This window comes from Astatotilapia calliptera, chromosome 23 (assembly GCF_964374335.1).
Source record: "Astatotilapia calliptera chromosome 23, fAstCal68.1, whole genome shotgun sequence".
Lineage (NCBI taxonomy): Eukaryota > Metazoa > Chordata > Actinopteri > Cichliformes > Cichlidae > Astatotilapia > Astatotilapia calliptera.
In genome coordinates this window covers 31,160,898-31,177,627 of record NC_137443.1, presented here as the reverse complement: position 1 = coordinate 31,177,627, position 16,730 = coordinate 31,160,898, and the positions used below count along the sequence as shown (strand labels likewise).

Here is a 16,730-nt window from a genome sequence, read left to right as displayed (position 1 = left end):
GTGCCTTTATTGTGATCTCGGGTGACTTCAACCATGTATCACTGGACAATACACTACCAACATTCAAACAATATGTGGACTGTCCCACCAGGGGAGACAAAACTTTAGACTTACTGTATGCTAACGTCAAGGATGCATACAGCTCCTCCTCCCTCCCCCCACTTGGTAGGTCAGATCATAACCTGATTCACCTCACCCCCCGCTATGTGCCAATTGTGAGGAGGGAACCTGTGACCACCAGGACTGTTAGGAGGTGGTCAGAGGAGGCAATAGCGGAACTACAGGGCTGTTTCGAGGTGACCGACTGGGAAACACTCTGTGAGCCTCACGCCGAGGACATCAATGGGCTTACTGAGTGTATCACAGGCTACATAACTTTCTGCACCGACTCCATTGTTCCAGCTCAGACTGTTCATTGTTACCCAAATAACAAGCCGTGGGTGACTAAGGACATCAAAGCCCTCCTCAACAACAAGAAGAGGGCTTTCAGAGGGGGCAACAAAGAGGAGGTGAGGAAGATCCAGGTGTTACTAAAGGACAAGATCAGAGAGGCTAAGGACAATTACAGGAGGAAGCTGGAGTGGAAACTCCAGCAGAACAGCATGAGAGAGGTGTGGAGGGGCATGAAGACCATCACTGGATTCAGGCCAACCAACAGCAGGGGAGCTGAGGGAGGTGAGAATAGAGCCGACGAGTTGAATCTGTTTTTCAATAGATTCGACACCACAGTGTCTGCTCCCACCCCCACAACCTCACCTGCAGTCAGCCTGGAATCCAGAGCCACACCACTGTGCCAGCCTCTCTCTTCACATGTTGCCTCCTGTGAGATTCCTGACACCCCTCCCCCACCCATCACCTTCACTCAATACCAGGTTGAGATGCAAATGAGGAGACTTCACTCAGGCAAGTCTGCTGGACCAGACGGAGTGAGTCCCCTTGTCCTCAAGACCTGTGCCCCCCAGCTGTGTGGAGTCTTTCATAAACTGTTTATGCTGAGTCTGAGTCTGCATGTCCCGGTGATGTGGAAGACATCATGCCTCGTCCCTGTACCAAAGACGCCTCGTCCCAGTGGCCCCCAGGATTACAGGCCCATGGCACTGACCTCCCACATCATGAAGACCCTGGAAAGGCTCATCCTGGACCAGCTGCGACCCATAGTAAGACCACATCTGGATCCCCTTCAGTTCGCTTATCAGCCTCGTCTCGGAACAGAGGACGCCATCATCTACCTGCTCAATCGTGTCTACACCCATCTGGACCAGCCGGCGAGCACTGTGAGGGTCATGTTTTTTGACTTTTCCAGTGCTTTCAACACCATCAGGCCGACCCTCCTGGGTGATAAGTTAGCAGCGATGCAGGTGGATGCTTCTCTGGTGTCCTGGATTGTTGATTACCTGACAGGAAGACCACAATATGTACGTCTCCCACAGTGTGTGTCTGACAAGGTGATTAGCAACACAGGGGCACCACAGGGGACTGTCCTCTCCCCCTTCCTCTTCACCCTCTACACCACAGACTTCAGCCACTGCACAGAGACCTGCCATCTTCAGAAGTTTTCTGATGACTCTGCGGTGGTTGGATGCATCAGCAGGGATGATGAGACAGAGTACCGGGCTGTGGTCGACTCCTTTGTCACGTGGTGTGAGCAGAATCATCTGCAGCTCAACGTGGCAAAGACCAAGGAACTGATCGTGGACTTCAGGAAGACCAGGAAACACTTGACCCCTGTTTCAATCCAGGGGGTCAGTGTTGACATTGTAGAGGACTATAAATACCTTGGAGTACACATTGACAATAAACTGGACTGGGCTAAAAACACCACAGCACTTTACAGGAAGGGCCAGAGTCGTCTCTATTTTTTGAGGCGACTGAGGTCCTTCAACATCTGCCAGAAAATGCTGAGGATTTTCTATGAGTCTGTTGTGGCCAGTGCGATCCTCTATGCTGTTGCATGCTGGGGGAGCAGGCTGAGGGTCGCAGATGCCAACAGACTTAATAAACTGATCCGTAAGGCCAGCAATGTTGTGGGGATGGAGCTGGACTCCCTCAAGGTGGTGTCGGAGAGGCGGATGCTGTCCAAGATAAAGACAATGTTGGATAACACCTCCCACCCACTCCATGACATGTTGGTCAGTCACAGGAGCTCGTTCAGTGAGAGACTGAGATTACCGAAAAGCACCACTGAACGACACAGGAAATCATTCCTGCCTGTGGCCATCTCCCTGTACAACGCATCCACTTAACACACTGTTTGCTGCTACAGCTACACATGTTTCTTTTCCAACTATTTATTTATAAGTGACTTATGTATGTATGTATGTATATATATGTATATATTGTACTATTCTTAGTTAGCGTATTGTCTGTCTTGTCTTAATGTTGGTTTAAAATGGAGCACTGTAACAAAAAATAATTTCCCCCAGGGATCAATAAAGTATTCTGATTCTGATTCTGATTAATGAACATCAGTGTCAGTATGCCAGAGTTAGCCAAAAGTCTACGTGTCACGCTTGACCTGGCAGGTCAGACAAAAACAATAAATAAGAAATTTAACAACAACATCAAACAATTTATAACGATCCAGTTCAGACAACAAATACATAAAATTACATGAAATATCATACTTATAAAGTGTAACTATTTACAATTTTACATATAAAAGATAAAACTATACATGAGTAATTATCATGTTTAGCTCTACAATGTGTTTTATGGCTTTGCCAATCACGATGGCAGGAAAATCTGGCTAAACAAAGAAGAAATCTTAATTTGGGATTATCTTAGTCTTGTTTCATTTGTTCACAGAATAATTAAGATTTGTTGAGCTCTGAAAAAGACTCTTCAGTTGAAATGCAATAAATGCTTCCTGCAAAATCTGAGGCAAAAAAACCTCCAATGAACAAAACAGCAACGTCAAAACACACAAAACATTTTGCAACAAGTTGAAGCCTCTCCTATACACTCACTTAAATTACAGCTGCAGGCTATGCAGCAGAAATAAAAACACGGCAAAAACATGCAGAGACAATCCAAAAAACATGACGTGGCGTTCAAACAAGAAGCAGCTTCTTCATTTGTGAGCCTGCGGGCATTAAAAGGATCAGTGGCCTGTCTGGTTTGGTTTGGTTGGCAAAATGTCAAAATCATGTCATGATGTTGGAATTTCAGATTACAGTGATGTTGACTTTTGTTGTTTTCTTACAACGAATAAAAAAGAAATAATGTTTCTCCTGCAGTCTCCTCTACACCAGACTGACCACAGTGTTTACTTCACTGTAAGGGTGGTAATGACACAGAGCATGAGGCAGCCTAAATAAAGAAAGCATGGAAACCACATGGTTTGAAAAGGCTTAGGCTCAGCGATCAGTCATAGCAACTCAGGACCACAAAAACCAGCAGACAACCAAACGGCCGGCACCATCACAGCCCCTGTATCATGTCACAGATATAGGTCAGCAGTGCTAAAGCATCTGCAAATCTGCAGCTTATCTCTGCCAGTCTTTTAATGCTCTAATCAGACCAAATCCTCTGGAGTGGAATTGACTCTTAAGTGGTTCCACGGTTCCACCGAAAATGGGAGGTGATATTAAGGTATCAGGATGCACATTATATGGTTAGTGTCTCTCACTTTCACACATTTACAGGGGCCACGAGGTTATTCAGGCTCATTAACAAAGAACCTAAAATATTAAAAGAAAAAGACAGAATTTAACTGGGCATGAGTATGAAGAAGTGGGTAAAGGCAAGGCAGGGAAATGGCAGAATGATGTATAAAATGTCTAAGTAAACATTTCCCACAGTTGGAAGTCATTATTAAAATGCCATAGGCTGTCCTTAGCTCCTTAGCTCTACTGCTTGGCCTCCACTTTGTTTACACTACAGCGTGTGTACGAGCACTTGTTCCAAGAACTGGCCTCACTCTTGAATTTAGACGATTTATTGCATCTGCGGGTATTCATAATTGATGACCCCGCGGGTGCTTAATGTGACACCACATTATGGAAGAGAAAGAGGGCAAGTTTAAAAATAGCCATCATCTCATCCATTATTAAACACAACCCAGAGATTTGATTCAGTATCCATTATGCCACTCCACACACTGGCCTAAGACAGAATTAATAGTCTACTGTGACATAACAGAAATGAAGACTAACACTACATAATGGATTGTTTTATGTAAGTTGAAGAGCTGTATGTACAGCAGCCCATGCCCATCTACCAAACACTTCCTGTGTTTTTCTCAATCCTGTATCCTTGTTGATTAAACCACCAAGCAACCACAGTCCAACACCAGCCAACCTCATTTTTGCTGGACCAGAGTTTTTAACTTAAATTAACAACTGAAAAGATATCTTTCAGGCTTCTGCTAACTATTTTCACTAATCCTATTTTTACCTGTGAAAAATCGTAGAAGGATATTACTAAATTTAGATATATACATGTATGTAGTTATTCATCTTAACTTTTATTTAATATTTCAATTTGCAAAGAGAGAAACAGAAAACAAGATATAAGGGCTTGACAGAAGTCTAAATGATAAGTCAGTTATCTTAATATAATAAATTAAAGCAAGGGGGAGGTAAAGGTAGTAAACTCAGCCTACCAATATCTTTGAAGCTTAACATTTAAAATATGACAAAAATAAATATGACTTAAATATTAATCTAATCCGTGCTTTAAAAACAAAAGATTATATGGCTTAAGGGGTTATGTGTTGGACAGTCCTTGATTGGATGCACTGTTTTCTGAGTCTGACGATGACAAGAATTTATGACATGACAGTCATGCAACAATTTGTGAGCTTTACAGGCACCGGTGGATCACATTACTCTTAAACAGAGCTGTTTTATTTCTCCTTGTTTCCACTCTTTACATAGACATAGTTACATGTGAAAACCCCACTGCAGTATTTTTAACTATCCTGATGAGCTGGTCAGGAATGATACATTTTTTATTTGTTTGTTTTACTATTACATGTGCCACAGAGCACACAAGTGCAGAATAATCTTCCTTCATACTGTAAATATGAGAGTGGAGAGAGTGGACAGCTTCAAATACCTCGGAGTTCACATCACGCAGGACCTGTCATGGTCCTGTCACATCAACACCGTGGTGAAAAAGGCCCGTCAGCGTCTCTACCACCTCAGACGCTTGAGAGACTTCCAACTGCCCTCCAAGGTGCTCAGGAACTTTTACTCCTGCACCATAGAGAGCATCCTGACGGGAAACATCTTAACCTGGTTCGGGAACAGCACCGTGCAGGACAGACGAGCTCTACAGAAGGTTGTGCGGTCAGCTGAGCGCACCATCCGCTCCGAGCTCCCTGACCTGCACTCAATCTACAGCAGGCGGTGCTGGACCAAGGCCAGGAAGATCGTGAAGGACCTCAACCATCCCAACAACAGACTGTTTTCTCTGTTGAGGTCAGGAAAGCGATTCCGCTCCCTGAAGACCAACACAGAGAGACTGAGGAGGAGCTTCTTCCCGCAGGCGATACGGTCTCTCAATCACACCACCACACAGTACTGACCCACACATACAGTTCTTACACACACACTGGACATTCTGGACATTGTTTTCACTTCATCACTTAAATCACTTTAAGCATATTTGCACTGCACAAGACATAATGTGGATTGCACAACACTGGACACTACATTCTTCATTTCCAGTTAATACTTGTACAGCTGCTGTTATTGTGTATATATTTATTTATATTTCTTCATACATTCTTATATAGTGGTGGCACGGTGGTTAGCACTGTTGCCGCACAGCAAGAAGGTCCTGAGTTCAATTCCACCATCAGGCCGGGGCCTTTCTGTGTGGAGTTTGCATGTTCTCCCCGTGTTTGCGTGGGTTCCCTCCGGGTACTCCGGCTTCCTCCCACCGTCCAAAGACATGCAGCTTGAGGGGATAGGTTAATTGGATAATCCAAATTGTCACTAGGTGTGAATGTGCGAGTGAATGTGAGTGCGAATGGTTGTTTGTCCCTGTGTGTTGGCCCTGCGACAGACTGGCGACCTGTCCAGGGTGTACCCCGCCTCTCGCCCTATGAGAGCTGGGATAGGCTCCAGCGCCCCCCGCGACCCTGAAAAGGATAAGCGGAAGCGAATGGATGGATGGATGGATTCTTATATAGTTTTGTATTTTGTTGTACAGTTATTTTATTTTCAACTTTAATTTATATATTTTATCTTATTCTTTCCCAATTAAATTTACCCTTCATTTAGGGCTGCTCAATTAATCGAATTTTAATCACGATTACGATCTGGGCTTTCAACGATCATTAAAAATGACAGAGCCGATTATTAGCCCCTTATTATTATTATTATTATTATTTTTTTTTTTTTTTTTTTAAAGTCATTGTTAACCCTTTAAAGCCGGTCAAAGCAGCATGCTCCGTTTTGCATAACTATTTTTAAATCCCTGTAGAACCGGAACCATGTAAGCTAGCGCAATAATTTGTTTTGCATATGAAACTTACATCTTATGCCATCAGCTTGTCCTCGGTCACGGTTTCCTTCCACATAAAGCTTTGCAAAAATTGCATAAAAAGCGCTTGCAGGAACAAAAACATAATATTCCAGAAACACGCTTTGCCAATCCGATCAGCTGTTCGTAAGACTTCCCACAGTGAAACAGACGTCAGCGCGAACGATCGCATGTCCGCCATTTCCTGCCCGAAACCGGAAGTGACGTCATTTTCGCGGAAAATGTAGTTTTTTACTTGTAGGCCTTAAAAACCTATACTGGTCATGTTAGACTTTTCTGAATAGTTTCTGGGATGCTTAGAACTCGAATTGCACTGCTGGAAATAGTTTATTTTGATGCACATGCTGTTTTCTTAGCAAATTTGCATCATAGGATTGTTTTTTCGTTTTTCCTGCAGTATATAAAAATTGGTGTATCTCCAAAATAAAACTATGAAGACACTCAAAATAAATTTCCTGTTGTTGTAAACTATTTTTTGCAACTTTTTTGTATTTAAAGTTTTGAGGGATAAACCTCTTAAATTTCTCCAAGTAGAAATATATGTAAAAAAAACAAAAACGATTTTCAATTTTTTTTGTAGTTTATTGCACTTTTTTGCAATTAATGTAGTTACTATGGACTTAATGCATACATATTATTAAAATATGGGCTATAACAGTTGTATAGCAACTTGAAATGCTCCCACAAATGGCACTACAACATGTAAAAAAAATAATATAAGCTCTGGCGGACTTGGTTCTATAGTAGGTCTTAAAGGGTTAAATAAATATCGTCAAATAATCGCGATCTCAATTTCAGTGAAAATAATCGTGATTATCATTTTTGCCATAATCGAGCAGCCCTACCCTTCATTCTAATTTGTGTTGTACAGTTATTTCATTTTTAACCTTAATTTATATTTTATTCCTTCCTAGTTAAATTTACCCTTTTTAATTTTTCATATTTATTTCCTATCTTATTCATAGCCTTTTCCTTTTTGGTTTTCTTTAGGTCACGAGCAGTTGTCCAAGCATTTCACTACATATCATACTGTGTATGACTGTGTACGTGACAAATAACAATTTGAATTTGAATTTGAATTTGAAATAAGACAGGCATATTTTGTTACCTTTGTCATTGTGTGGCCGTTTGGTCATTGTCTAGTTAAAAGATGAAACTGTGCGGGTCAGATGACAGAATGTGTATGGATGGGTGTGTTTAGCCTTCATTACGTTAGAGCTGGTGTATATTTCAGTTACCTGGCAACCTCTTCGGGAAAACAGTAGGTCGTGGCGAGTGTAAAGTATATGCACCAGAAATTGGCAGTTTGAACATAATGTTTTTGATACAGTAAAACACGCCATTCTTTAGAAGTACTGCCTTTGAGCAAGGCACTGAACTTTGCACCAAACAAATTCTCCTCTGTAGCAAGAACGAAGCAAACTACTCCAAAGGTACACTGCATGATACACAGTGGGTCAAATATGTTCATTCACTTGCCTTGGTAAGAGCCTTTCTCTTACCATCAACACTGACGTCCTGACAGCCTCGGAGACGCTCTGCCTCAGCTCTGCGGCGGTTCCCGGTTTGTTGAGACCCCGGGTAAACTTCCTCGCCTCCAGTGGCGCAGCAGCCATAGTATAGCCCACCTTTCATCAGACAGACAGGTCCCGCGACGAGCACACGGTGTGCGAGGTTGTTTACAAGCTGTCGCTGCAAAACGTAGATACTCTGCGCTCCGGGATGTCCGACTTGCCTAAGCGCAGAATCGTGCAGTTTTATTCTGTCGTCATGCTTTTCGTAAACTTAACGCTAGCGGACAGTGTAGCCCAGGATACCTGGCGACTGCGTCCCCAGTCAACAGCGACCAGAGAGCAACATCCAAAATCCTGCGGCGTCTCGTCCCGGCAGCCGAGGTCCCTTTCGCAAACAGACACGCCTCCTTTAGTCATTAGGACAGAGCTTTTTCAGCCATCATGTGCCTATCTGGCCAAGTTCTGTGACTCCATAGTGTAATTGTTTCCTCATACGATAGTGAAAGCTGCTGTCAGGTGGTTCGATTCCAGTGGGAAATACATATGGCCTGTGGACTTGAGTCAGGAAGGAAATTTGTAAAACTACAAAATTAAACACGACGAGCTACCCGCTGTGAAAAGGGAGCCTCGGAAATCAGAGCCCTTGAGTTGAGCTGTGGCCCATATTAACTACCCTTGAAACGGGAAACGTTCTAATGTTTTTCCGTGGTATAGATGATGTGAGGTTTAAGTGTTTTCTGTCTCTTTCCAATATTAAAAGCTTCAGTGTTTTCCATTGCAATTAGGGTTATTTGTTTTATATATTCATAAAAGGACTATATAGGAAAATATATATAGGAAAACTTGATTTTTGAGATTAGATGAGGGAAAACCACACACCGGTTAGTCATAGGCACGGGCTAACGTTGCCACCTGCTGGAATAATTACAGTGTACTTTAACACTTATAATGTTTTATTCACTACACAGAGGCAGTAAAGTAACACTAATGATTGAATAACAAACGATGCCTTAAATGACAATTGGAAAATTCTAAGTATAAGTAGGTAAATGCAGGAATAGTACATTATATATTAACGCTCGATCAATGACTAATAAAACGTTCTTGCTGAACGATTTTATTCTTTCCAAGAAACTGGACTTCTTATTTCTAATTGAAACCTGGCAGCGCGATGGTGACTTTTCATCCTTCATCGAACTTTCCCCGAGTGGGTACTCCTTCATCAGCCAGCCTCGGACGTCGGGTCGAGGAGGAGGTGTCGCTGCGGTGTTTGTCGGACATTTGTCATCCTTTGAACTACAGCTGGTTAGAATTGGAAATAAAGATCCGTTTTACTGCGCTGTAGTGTGTGGCCTAAACAGTATGTTTTAAAGGAGTTCAGTGACTTTTTATCCTCGACTTTGAAGCATAGTCGGGGATTTTAATATATACTCTGACCTCTTTGCCAGAGGTTTCCTTAGCGTCATGGATTCTTTTCATTTTACTCAGGATGTGTCTGGTCCCACACACACCAAAGGACACACACTGGACCTTGTTTTTACTTTAGGTTTAAACATTGATTTTATTTGTACTGAGGACATTTTTATTTCGGCCCATCGTTGTATTCTTTTTAACCTGTCTTTTCATCTGTCTCTCTCTCCTATTCGACATGTGGTTAGCTCTCGCATCTTAAATTCCTCCACTGCTGTTAAATTTTCCGATGCCTTTAATTTAGTTTTATCTCCTTATAACGATGTTCATTTTGTAACAAATCTTTTTAATAATCATTGTCTTTCTATTTTAGACGTGGTTTGTCCTGTCAAAACTAGACTAGCTCAGATTTCAAATTCGTCTCCCTGGATAAATGACAGCATTCGCTCCTTGAAGCGTTGCTGCCGTAAGGTTGAGCGTTTATGGAGGAAAACGCTTTTGCATGTCAAGCTCCTTCATTTAAAGATAAGATAAGATAAGATAACCTTTATTAGTCCCACACGTGGGAAATTTGTTTTGTCACAGCAGGAAGTGGACAGTGCAAAAGTTATGAGGCAAAAATTAGAATACAATAAGAATAAATACAGTACACAACTGTACAGAATAGAATAAAATAAAATACTATATACAGTAGAATAAAATAAAATAAATATACAATAAGATAAAAAATAGAATACAAATACAAATACTATATACAACTGAGTAAAAATACAACGATGACAGAAAGGATTATTGCACTTAGTATTATTGCATATGTATGGATGTGTGTGCTTGATCAGTTAAAGTCTTTATTATGGAGTCTGACAGCAGTGGGGAGGAAAGACCTGCGAAATCTCTCCGTCCCACACCGTGGGTGCCGCAGTCTCCCACTGAAGGAGCTGCTCAGTGCTGTCACAGTCTGCTGCATGGGGTGGGAGATGTTGTCCATCAGGGATGACAGCTTAGCCGCCTTTTAGTCTCTTTTAGACCTTTTAGTCTCTTTTAACACTTCAGTTCGAGATGCGAGGGCTGCCTATTTCTCAGACTTAGTGTCTAAGAGCAGGTAACCCCAAGGTACTATTCAACACCATTAGTGATATTGTTGCTCCTGCTCCACCTGCTGTCCCAATTATATCAAATGAAGATTGTGAAAAATTTCTTTCTTTCTTCGTTGAAAAAGTCAGTAACGTGAGGAACAATATCTCTCCTTCTGTGTCTCTCTTGTCTGCTCCAACTCAAGCTAGGCCTGTAATTTTAGAAAGATTTTTACCTGTGTCCTTACCAGAGCTGGTCAAGTTAGTTAATTCGATGAAAGCGTCGTCCTGCTCTCTTGATATTTTACCTAGATCTTTGTATAAAATGTCTTTCAGTCTATTGGTCCCTGTGTGCTCACAATTATCAATACCTCACTGGTTTCTGGTCAGGTCCCTGTTTATTGTAAGAATGCTGTTATTCACCCACTGTTAAAAAAAAAACTAAGCTTCTCTTCTTAGTAGCTACAGACCAATTTCAAAATTACCGTTCATTGCTAAGATTTTAGAAAAGGTTGTGGCTAAGCAGCTTATAGCTGTTCTAGATGAATACAGCATTCTGGATAAATTCCAATCTGGCTTTCGTAGAGCTCACTCTACTTAAACTACACTTCTTAGAGTCTCCAACGACATTTTGATGAGATGTGATGCAGGAGAATGCTCCGTTCTGTTGATGTTGGACCTGACTTCTACCTTTGATACTGTGGAACATCATATTCTGCTAGATAGGCTGAGACACTGGGTGGGTATATCAGGGGCTGCTTTGGACTGGTTTGAATCCTATTTGCATGAATGATCCTTTTCTGTGGCTACCTGTAAGTACAGTTCCTCTTCTACTTTTCTTGCCTATGGTGTGCCGCAAGGTTCAGTTTTGGGGCCTTTATTGTTCTTGCTGTATTTACTTCCTCTTCAACACTTATTGAGATTTCGTATCACTGCTATGCAGATGATATTCAGTTATATATCTCCTTTAAGCCCCATGATGTTTCCAAGCTACAGATTTTGCATAAGTGCATTAGAGGTTGGATGGCTGGAAACTATCTTCAACTAAATGAGGAGAAGACTGAAGTCCTTGTTTGTGCTCCTAAAAATTTTGTACCTAGTGTTATGGAAAACTTGGGTCCAACTTGCTACATTTGCCAAACCGTCTATCAGGAACCTTGGTGTTATTATTGACTCAGCTCTGACTTTGGATGCCCATGTAAAATCTCTGGTTCGCTCCTGTTTTTATCACTTGAGAAACATTGCTAAGCTGAGTCCCATTGTATCGCGCTCCGAATTGGAAGTTGCCATTCATGCATTTGTTTCATCTCGTCTGGATTATTGTAATTCTTTGTTTACTTGTTTATGTAATGCCTCTTTGGAGCATCTTGCAGATGCTCCAAAGAGGCATTGCAGTTGTTCAGAATGCTGCTGCAGAGCTTCTGACCAAGTACTCCCATGTCACACCCCTGCTGATTCAGCTGCACTGGCTCCCCGTTAAATTCAGAATCCACTTTAAGGTTTTGACCTTGACTTTCAGGGCTCTGCATAGACAAGCACCAACATATATAAGTGAACTTTTACATCCATACATTCCCAGCAGGTCCCTGAGGTCATGTGACCAGGGCTTGCTGGTTGTCCAACACACGAGGCTGAAAACAAGAGGCGACAAAGCTTTTGTAACTGGCCCCCGGATTGTGGAACTCTCTCCCTTTGAGCCTGAGATCTGTGGACTCCGTGGTCGCTTTTAAAAAACAGCTAAAAACTCATCTTTTAAAACTTGCTTTTGGTTGATTTTTATTTTTAGGTTTTAGTTTCTGTGAAGCACTTTGTGATTTTTATCTTGAGAGGTGCTATATAAATAAAATTTTACTTTACTTTTACGTTATATTTGAGCATGTTATCATCTTTTAACAAACAGCAGTTATTTATTTGTTTTTATCAATACCTATCGCTTTGTACTATAACCGTGTTATAACGTTGGCGTATAACATTGGCGACTATTTTTCGAGGTATAAGATGTTAACGTCAGGCCGGTGTTTACAGTAATTAACGTTTCGACAGTTCCATCGATAGCCTGAATGCAGCACATGATTCAGGGTGTTGTATCCATAGTCTGCAGCACAGTGGCGCTGGCTCACCCCTCCCGCGGTGGAATTCTGTCCTCCACCCCCAACACCAACCCACAGCAACCTGATACCGGAGACGAGCGGTCCAGACAAGCCTGCAAACGAGGCGTTCCCAGCCGCCCTGTTCAGAACGAGAGATATCCATCTCCTCCCGCCGCCATCTGTCAGCGCCGGAGGAGTAGTCGCGGTGTACCGCACACCAGAAAAGCTCAGTATAGGCGCCACTGATTTATGAATTTTGTTTTCTTCTGCAAGGAAGCGCGAGAAATGAGACGGGACAGAGAAGTAACTGGCTTGGAATTAAGCTAGCGTCGGTTAGCAGTCAGCTTGCGACCTATCCGGGCTAAGTGGCTAATCTTTAAATGCCGAATTTATAGCTGTAAGTGTCGACGACTGGACATTTTTATAAAGGGTTAAAGCTGAGAATGGTTTGAAATCTAGACGAAAGAACTGAGTGCCTGATTTTTCGTGGTATTTACCCTCTTTGCCTAAGTTTTGTAGTACCAGACAGTAACCCCTGGCAGCTAGCATGTTAGCTAGCAGATATGGACGTTCCTCGCTGGCTAGTTGTGGATGGCAGATCCGCCAAACAAGTTAGCCGCTCGGCTCGTCTGTCCAGGCTGTGCTGGGGTCGGAAACGGGACTAACTTAACTGTCATTTGCACTTAACGATCGTGAACAAATCACCGACCCCAACCTAACAGCGTTACTTTTTTGCACAATTGCTCGATGTATTATTCCATGTCCGTGAGAGTAGTTCAAGTTATGACGTGAGGGAGAGGGTCTGAAAACAAAGTGGGAACTACAGAAGAAGTAAAAAGAAAACTCGGTGGACCTCTAACTACGAGACCAAAGTCAGTCAAGACTGTCATGGCTGTGGGCCGAATCACGATAAAGTCGCTGGCTGAATTTGGAATTTGCTTGGCGATTTTCCTGACTTCAGTGGCTGGTGAGTGTGTTACTGGTAAATTGATTTTTGGTTTGAGAGAAAATGTGCTCCTCATTAATATTTAATGCTTTCCTGTTGGTTTCTGCTTCTTTCTATACCTTCGCCATGGTGCAGATGTTTGAATATAAAACGATTTTCGTTTTTTGTTAATTGTATTTATTTATTTATTTGTGTGTGTGTGTGTGTTTTGGCTGTGGTTAAAAAAATCCGAAAGACATTTGTTGCTCCCTGTGTTTGTGTGCGTCTGCCTCATCTGTTTGTTTTTTCTTCCCCCGCATCTTGTCTGGTTAGGTCTTTTCTGGAGTCTTCTATATCACTCATATCATTGAATGTAATAAAACATCATAGATATCTTCTCTTAAACACAGCAGCAAATTCACCCCTTGCTTATTTTAATCATTGGGTGTACAAAAGTGCTTAGAAAAACACTGCCAAACATACTGCAGCCATTGTCTGCCAAGTTGTGCCCCCTGTTCAAGACTTTGGGCTGAAGCCAGGCTTCTGTGAGACCTTGAGTGTGATAAGATAGTAGCAGAGCTGCACAGAGATAGTGGAGCAGTGTATGCAGGGAAAGGAGGAGAGAAGAGGGAGCAGGTGGAATGTGTGGGAAGGTATTTTAAAAGATGGGTGCTTTTGGTGAAGTTCAAGATTGTGCTCAGGCTCTGGCACCATGTTTGAAAATAGGGGGGTTTGTGTTGCCTGGTTTGCCCATCCCAGTGCGTGGGTGTGAATGTGTGTGCTTCTTAATAATGTATTATTATTTCTGTGAGTGTGTGTTATTGCCTAGGCTCCTCCATCCATTCATAGACAGGTTATCATCAGAAACCCACATTTAAAACTGCTGTTGCATAGGAAAGTATAAGAATGCATTTAGCAAAATTGGAATACACTGTGTGACTGTGTTCATATTTTAAAGCTGCCTGCGGATGGTGCCCTATTTGCATTTAGATGTGTATTTAACAGACAAGGTGGTTTTATAACATGACATTGAAGTCTGCTTTTTTAACCTATTGTGAGACCTATTGACTCGGGTTTGTACCTATCTAGTGGAGAAAAAGCATGATTCAATAGACAAACATTTCTTGAAGAGAGAGCCTTTCAGGTTGTGGCTAAAATCATTTACAGAGGTGCTTTAAAAAAAGAAGACAAACAAAATGCAAAATGTAAATTGTGGTGATGTCATTTGATATTTAATTAATACTTTACCTTCATGAGTGTGGCTTACTTGCGCCGACTGTCAGAAGATTGACATATTACTTCAGTAATCAACACAAGGGCAATTAATTGACGCTTATGTGTGTATGTGTGGTGTAAACGACCAATAAATCCAAATCGTTGGACTGTGCAAAATTAATTAGGACAGCAGTCAGAGAGAAAGAAGACAAACTGCTTGCTCTCTATGCTGTTGCTTTATGAATGCAAAGCAGACACATCCCGGTGCACCGATCTTGAGGTCATCCTTGGAACGATAAAGATGAGAAGCAGCACAGGGCTGTATATCTGGCAGAAGTGTTAGTCATCTCTCTGACTAAACGTCTTGCTTTTTTTTTCTTTTTCTTTTTTTTTTTTTTCTTCCTCCTCCTGTTGTCCCCTTTTCATGACTTTTCTGTTACCTCTGTTCATGTCTGAATTCCCTCTGCTGCCATGTGTTTAACCTGTTTGCAGCTTGGCCTGGGTCGTCCTTTCGCTGACTGTCCATGGTGACTCGTCAGTATGTGGATGTGGGTGTAGGTGTATGCCTGCTGCTCCAATATGTCATGTAGAAACCGTTTCAAACATGGCAGAAACTTGCACACCATACCTGCAGTGCGACCACAGGCTTTCTTTGTAACAGGGCTTTTATTTACAGAGAATTCTTTCCAAGTAAGGCCTAAGTTGTAGCATATTCATGCTGAAAACCTGTGTGACAATTTAAAAATATAAAAAATTTTCACCACAGCCAAAAACTTAGTCTTCTACCAGGTAAGCTGGAGATTTGGGGGTCCAAAGAGGATTATAGTAGCACCAATATACTATAGAATAAAAGGCCTGCTCATTTGCTCCGCTTGCCCAAACCTAAAGACATTGTCTCGAGGGCCCCATACTGTGGCGTTGACAGACCTACTGTTCCCTAGCCTGGTCGCCCCTCTCTAGCCTTGCAAGGCCACGACAGGTCTCTTGAATCTGTCAGCTTGGCCACATCAGTGGCTCAACAGAAAGTGAAGTTAGTGGCTCAAGATTACAGACTCCTGTTGGACTGTGGTGTGGTTGTTAGATGTGCGTCCTGGCCCACATTGTAGGCCATGGAATTCTTTTAGCCAGGTGTAAACTGCTGTGGATCCTTTGATTTGCTCATTCTTTTAAAATGCAAGTTTGGTTGGAAAACATGTAGAAGAGGATGGATCAGAATTATTTAAATATCACTCTCAATAAAATTTGAGGAATTTGTCTTGGTGGCAGAGAGGTGGCGAAGATGGCACAGAGAGTACTTTCCCTGAGTTACAGGCTGCACCTATCAAATATTTTTAGGACAGTTAAATGTTCTCAAAAATAGTTTCTGCTTATCTTTTGTCCGTTGAAAGCTTTTTGGGAGAATTAGTAATCCAAATAGTGGCTTATTATGATGCACACTAATATAATCAAACCAAGCTTTAGGAATGATTTAACTGTCTTTACTCAGTGTCAGCAGTGTGAAAAAATTACCCAAAGCCCACAAGCTCAAATTACCAAGCTGTGTCCACTTTGGCCCTCACCCTACACTGCTGAGTGTGCATTAAGCTCTCAGGATGTGATGCCGTACATCCTGAGAAGCAGAAGGATAGTAAACAGGAGGACAGTCACTCATGAAATGCTAAAATATCAGCCACGTAGAAGCAGAAATAATATTTACATAACTGGAACAGTGCAAATTAAAAGCTTAGGCTGGAGAAAAGCACTGGCCTCACTTTGATTCCATGATATTTTGGTTGGTCCTCGTCATTATTTTTTAAGATGTGATACTGACTGCAGATAGAAACAGACCAATGGATGCTGGAATGGGCAGGAGGTGGGAGGTCATTTGATCGCTAATACAGCCAGCGTTGTACTCTATTAGCTGAAAAAAATCAATGTGTCTCTCTTCCAGTACCACTGGTTTAAGTTCTGGGCGGAGGTAAAAGCAGCAAGAGATACAATAGAGCAGTGTTTAACATGCTTCCGATTTGGC

At 42.1% G+C, this 16,730-nt stretch overlaps 2 protein-coding genes across 6 annotated transcripts in view; one reads left to right on the top strand and one right to left on the bottom strand.

The window, feature by feature from the left end:
• The window catches only part of LOC113015756 (dedicator of cytokinesis protein 9-like), a 64,193-nt gene extending 55,806 nt beyond the window's left edge, over positions 1-8,387 (bottom strand). For all 5 annotated transcript variants that reach the window (XM_080297840.1, XM_026157996.2, XM_080297851.1 and 2 more), the window contains exon 1: positions 7,995-8,387. In XM_080297840.1, coding sequence (XP_080153966.1) covers positions 7,995-8,108 — 114 coding nt within the window. In that variant the 5' untranslated portion in view covers positions 8,109-8,387. The remainder of the gene's footprint in view (positions 1-7,994) is intronic.
• A 4,309-nt stretch (positions 8,388-12,696) lies between these two features.
• LOC113015709 (bone morphogenetic protein receptor type-2) overlaps positions 12,697-16,730 on the top strand; it is a 39,531-nt gene continuing 35,497 nt past the window's right edge. Inside the window, exon 1 of the mRNA XM_026157863.2 lies at positions 12,697-13,546. Coding sequence (XP_026013648.1) covers positions 13,468-13,546 — 79 coding nt within the window. The 5' untranslated portion in view covers positions 12,697-13,467. The remainder of the gene's footprint in view (positions 13,547-16,730) is intronic.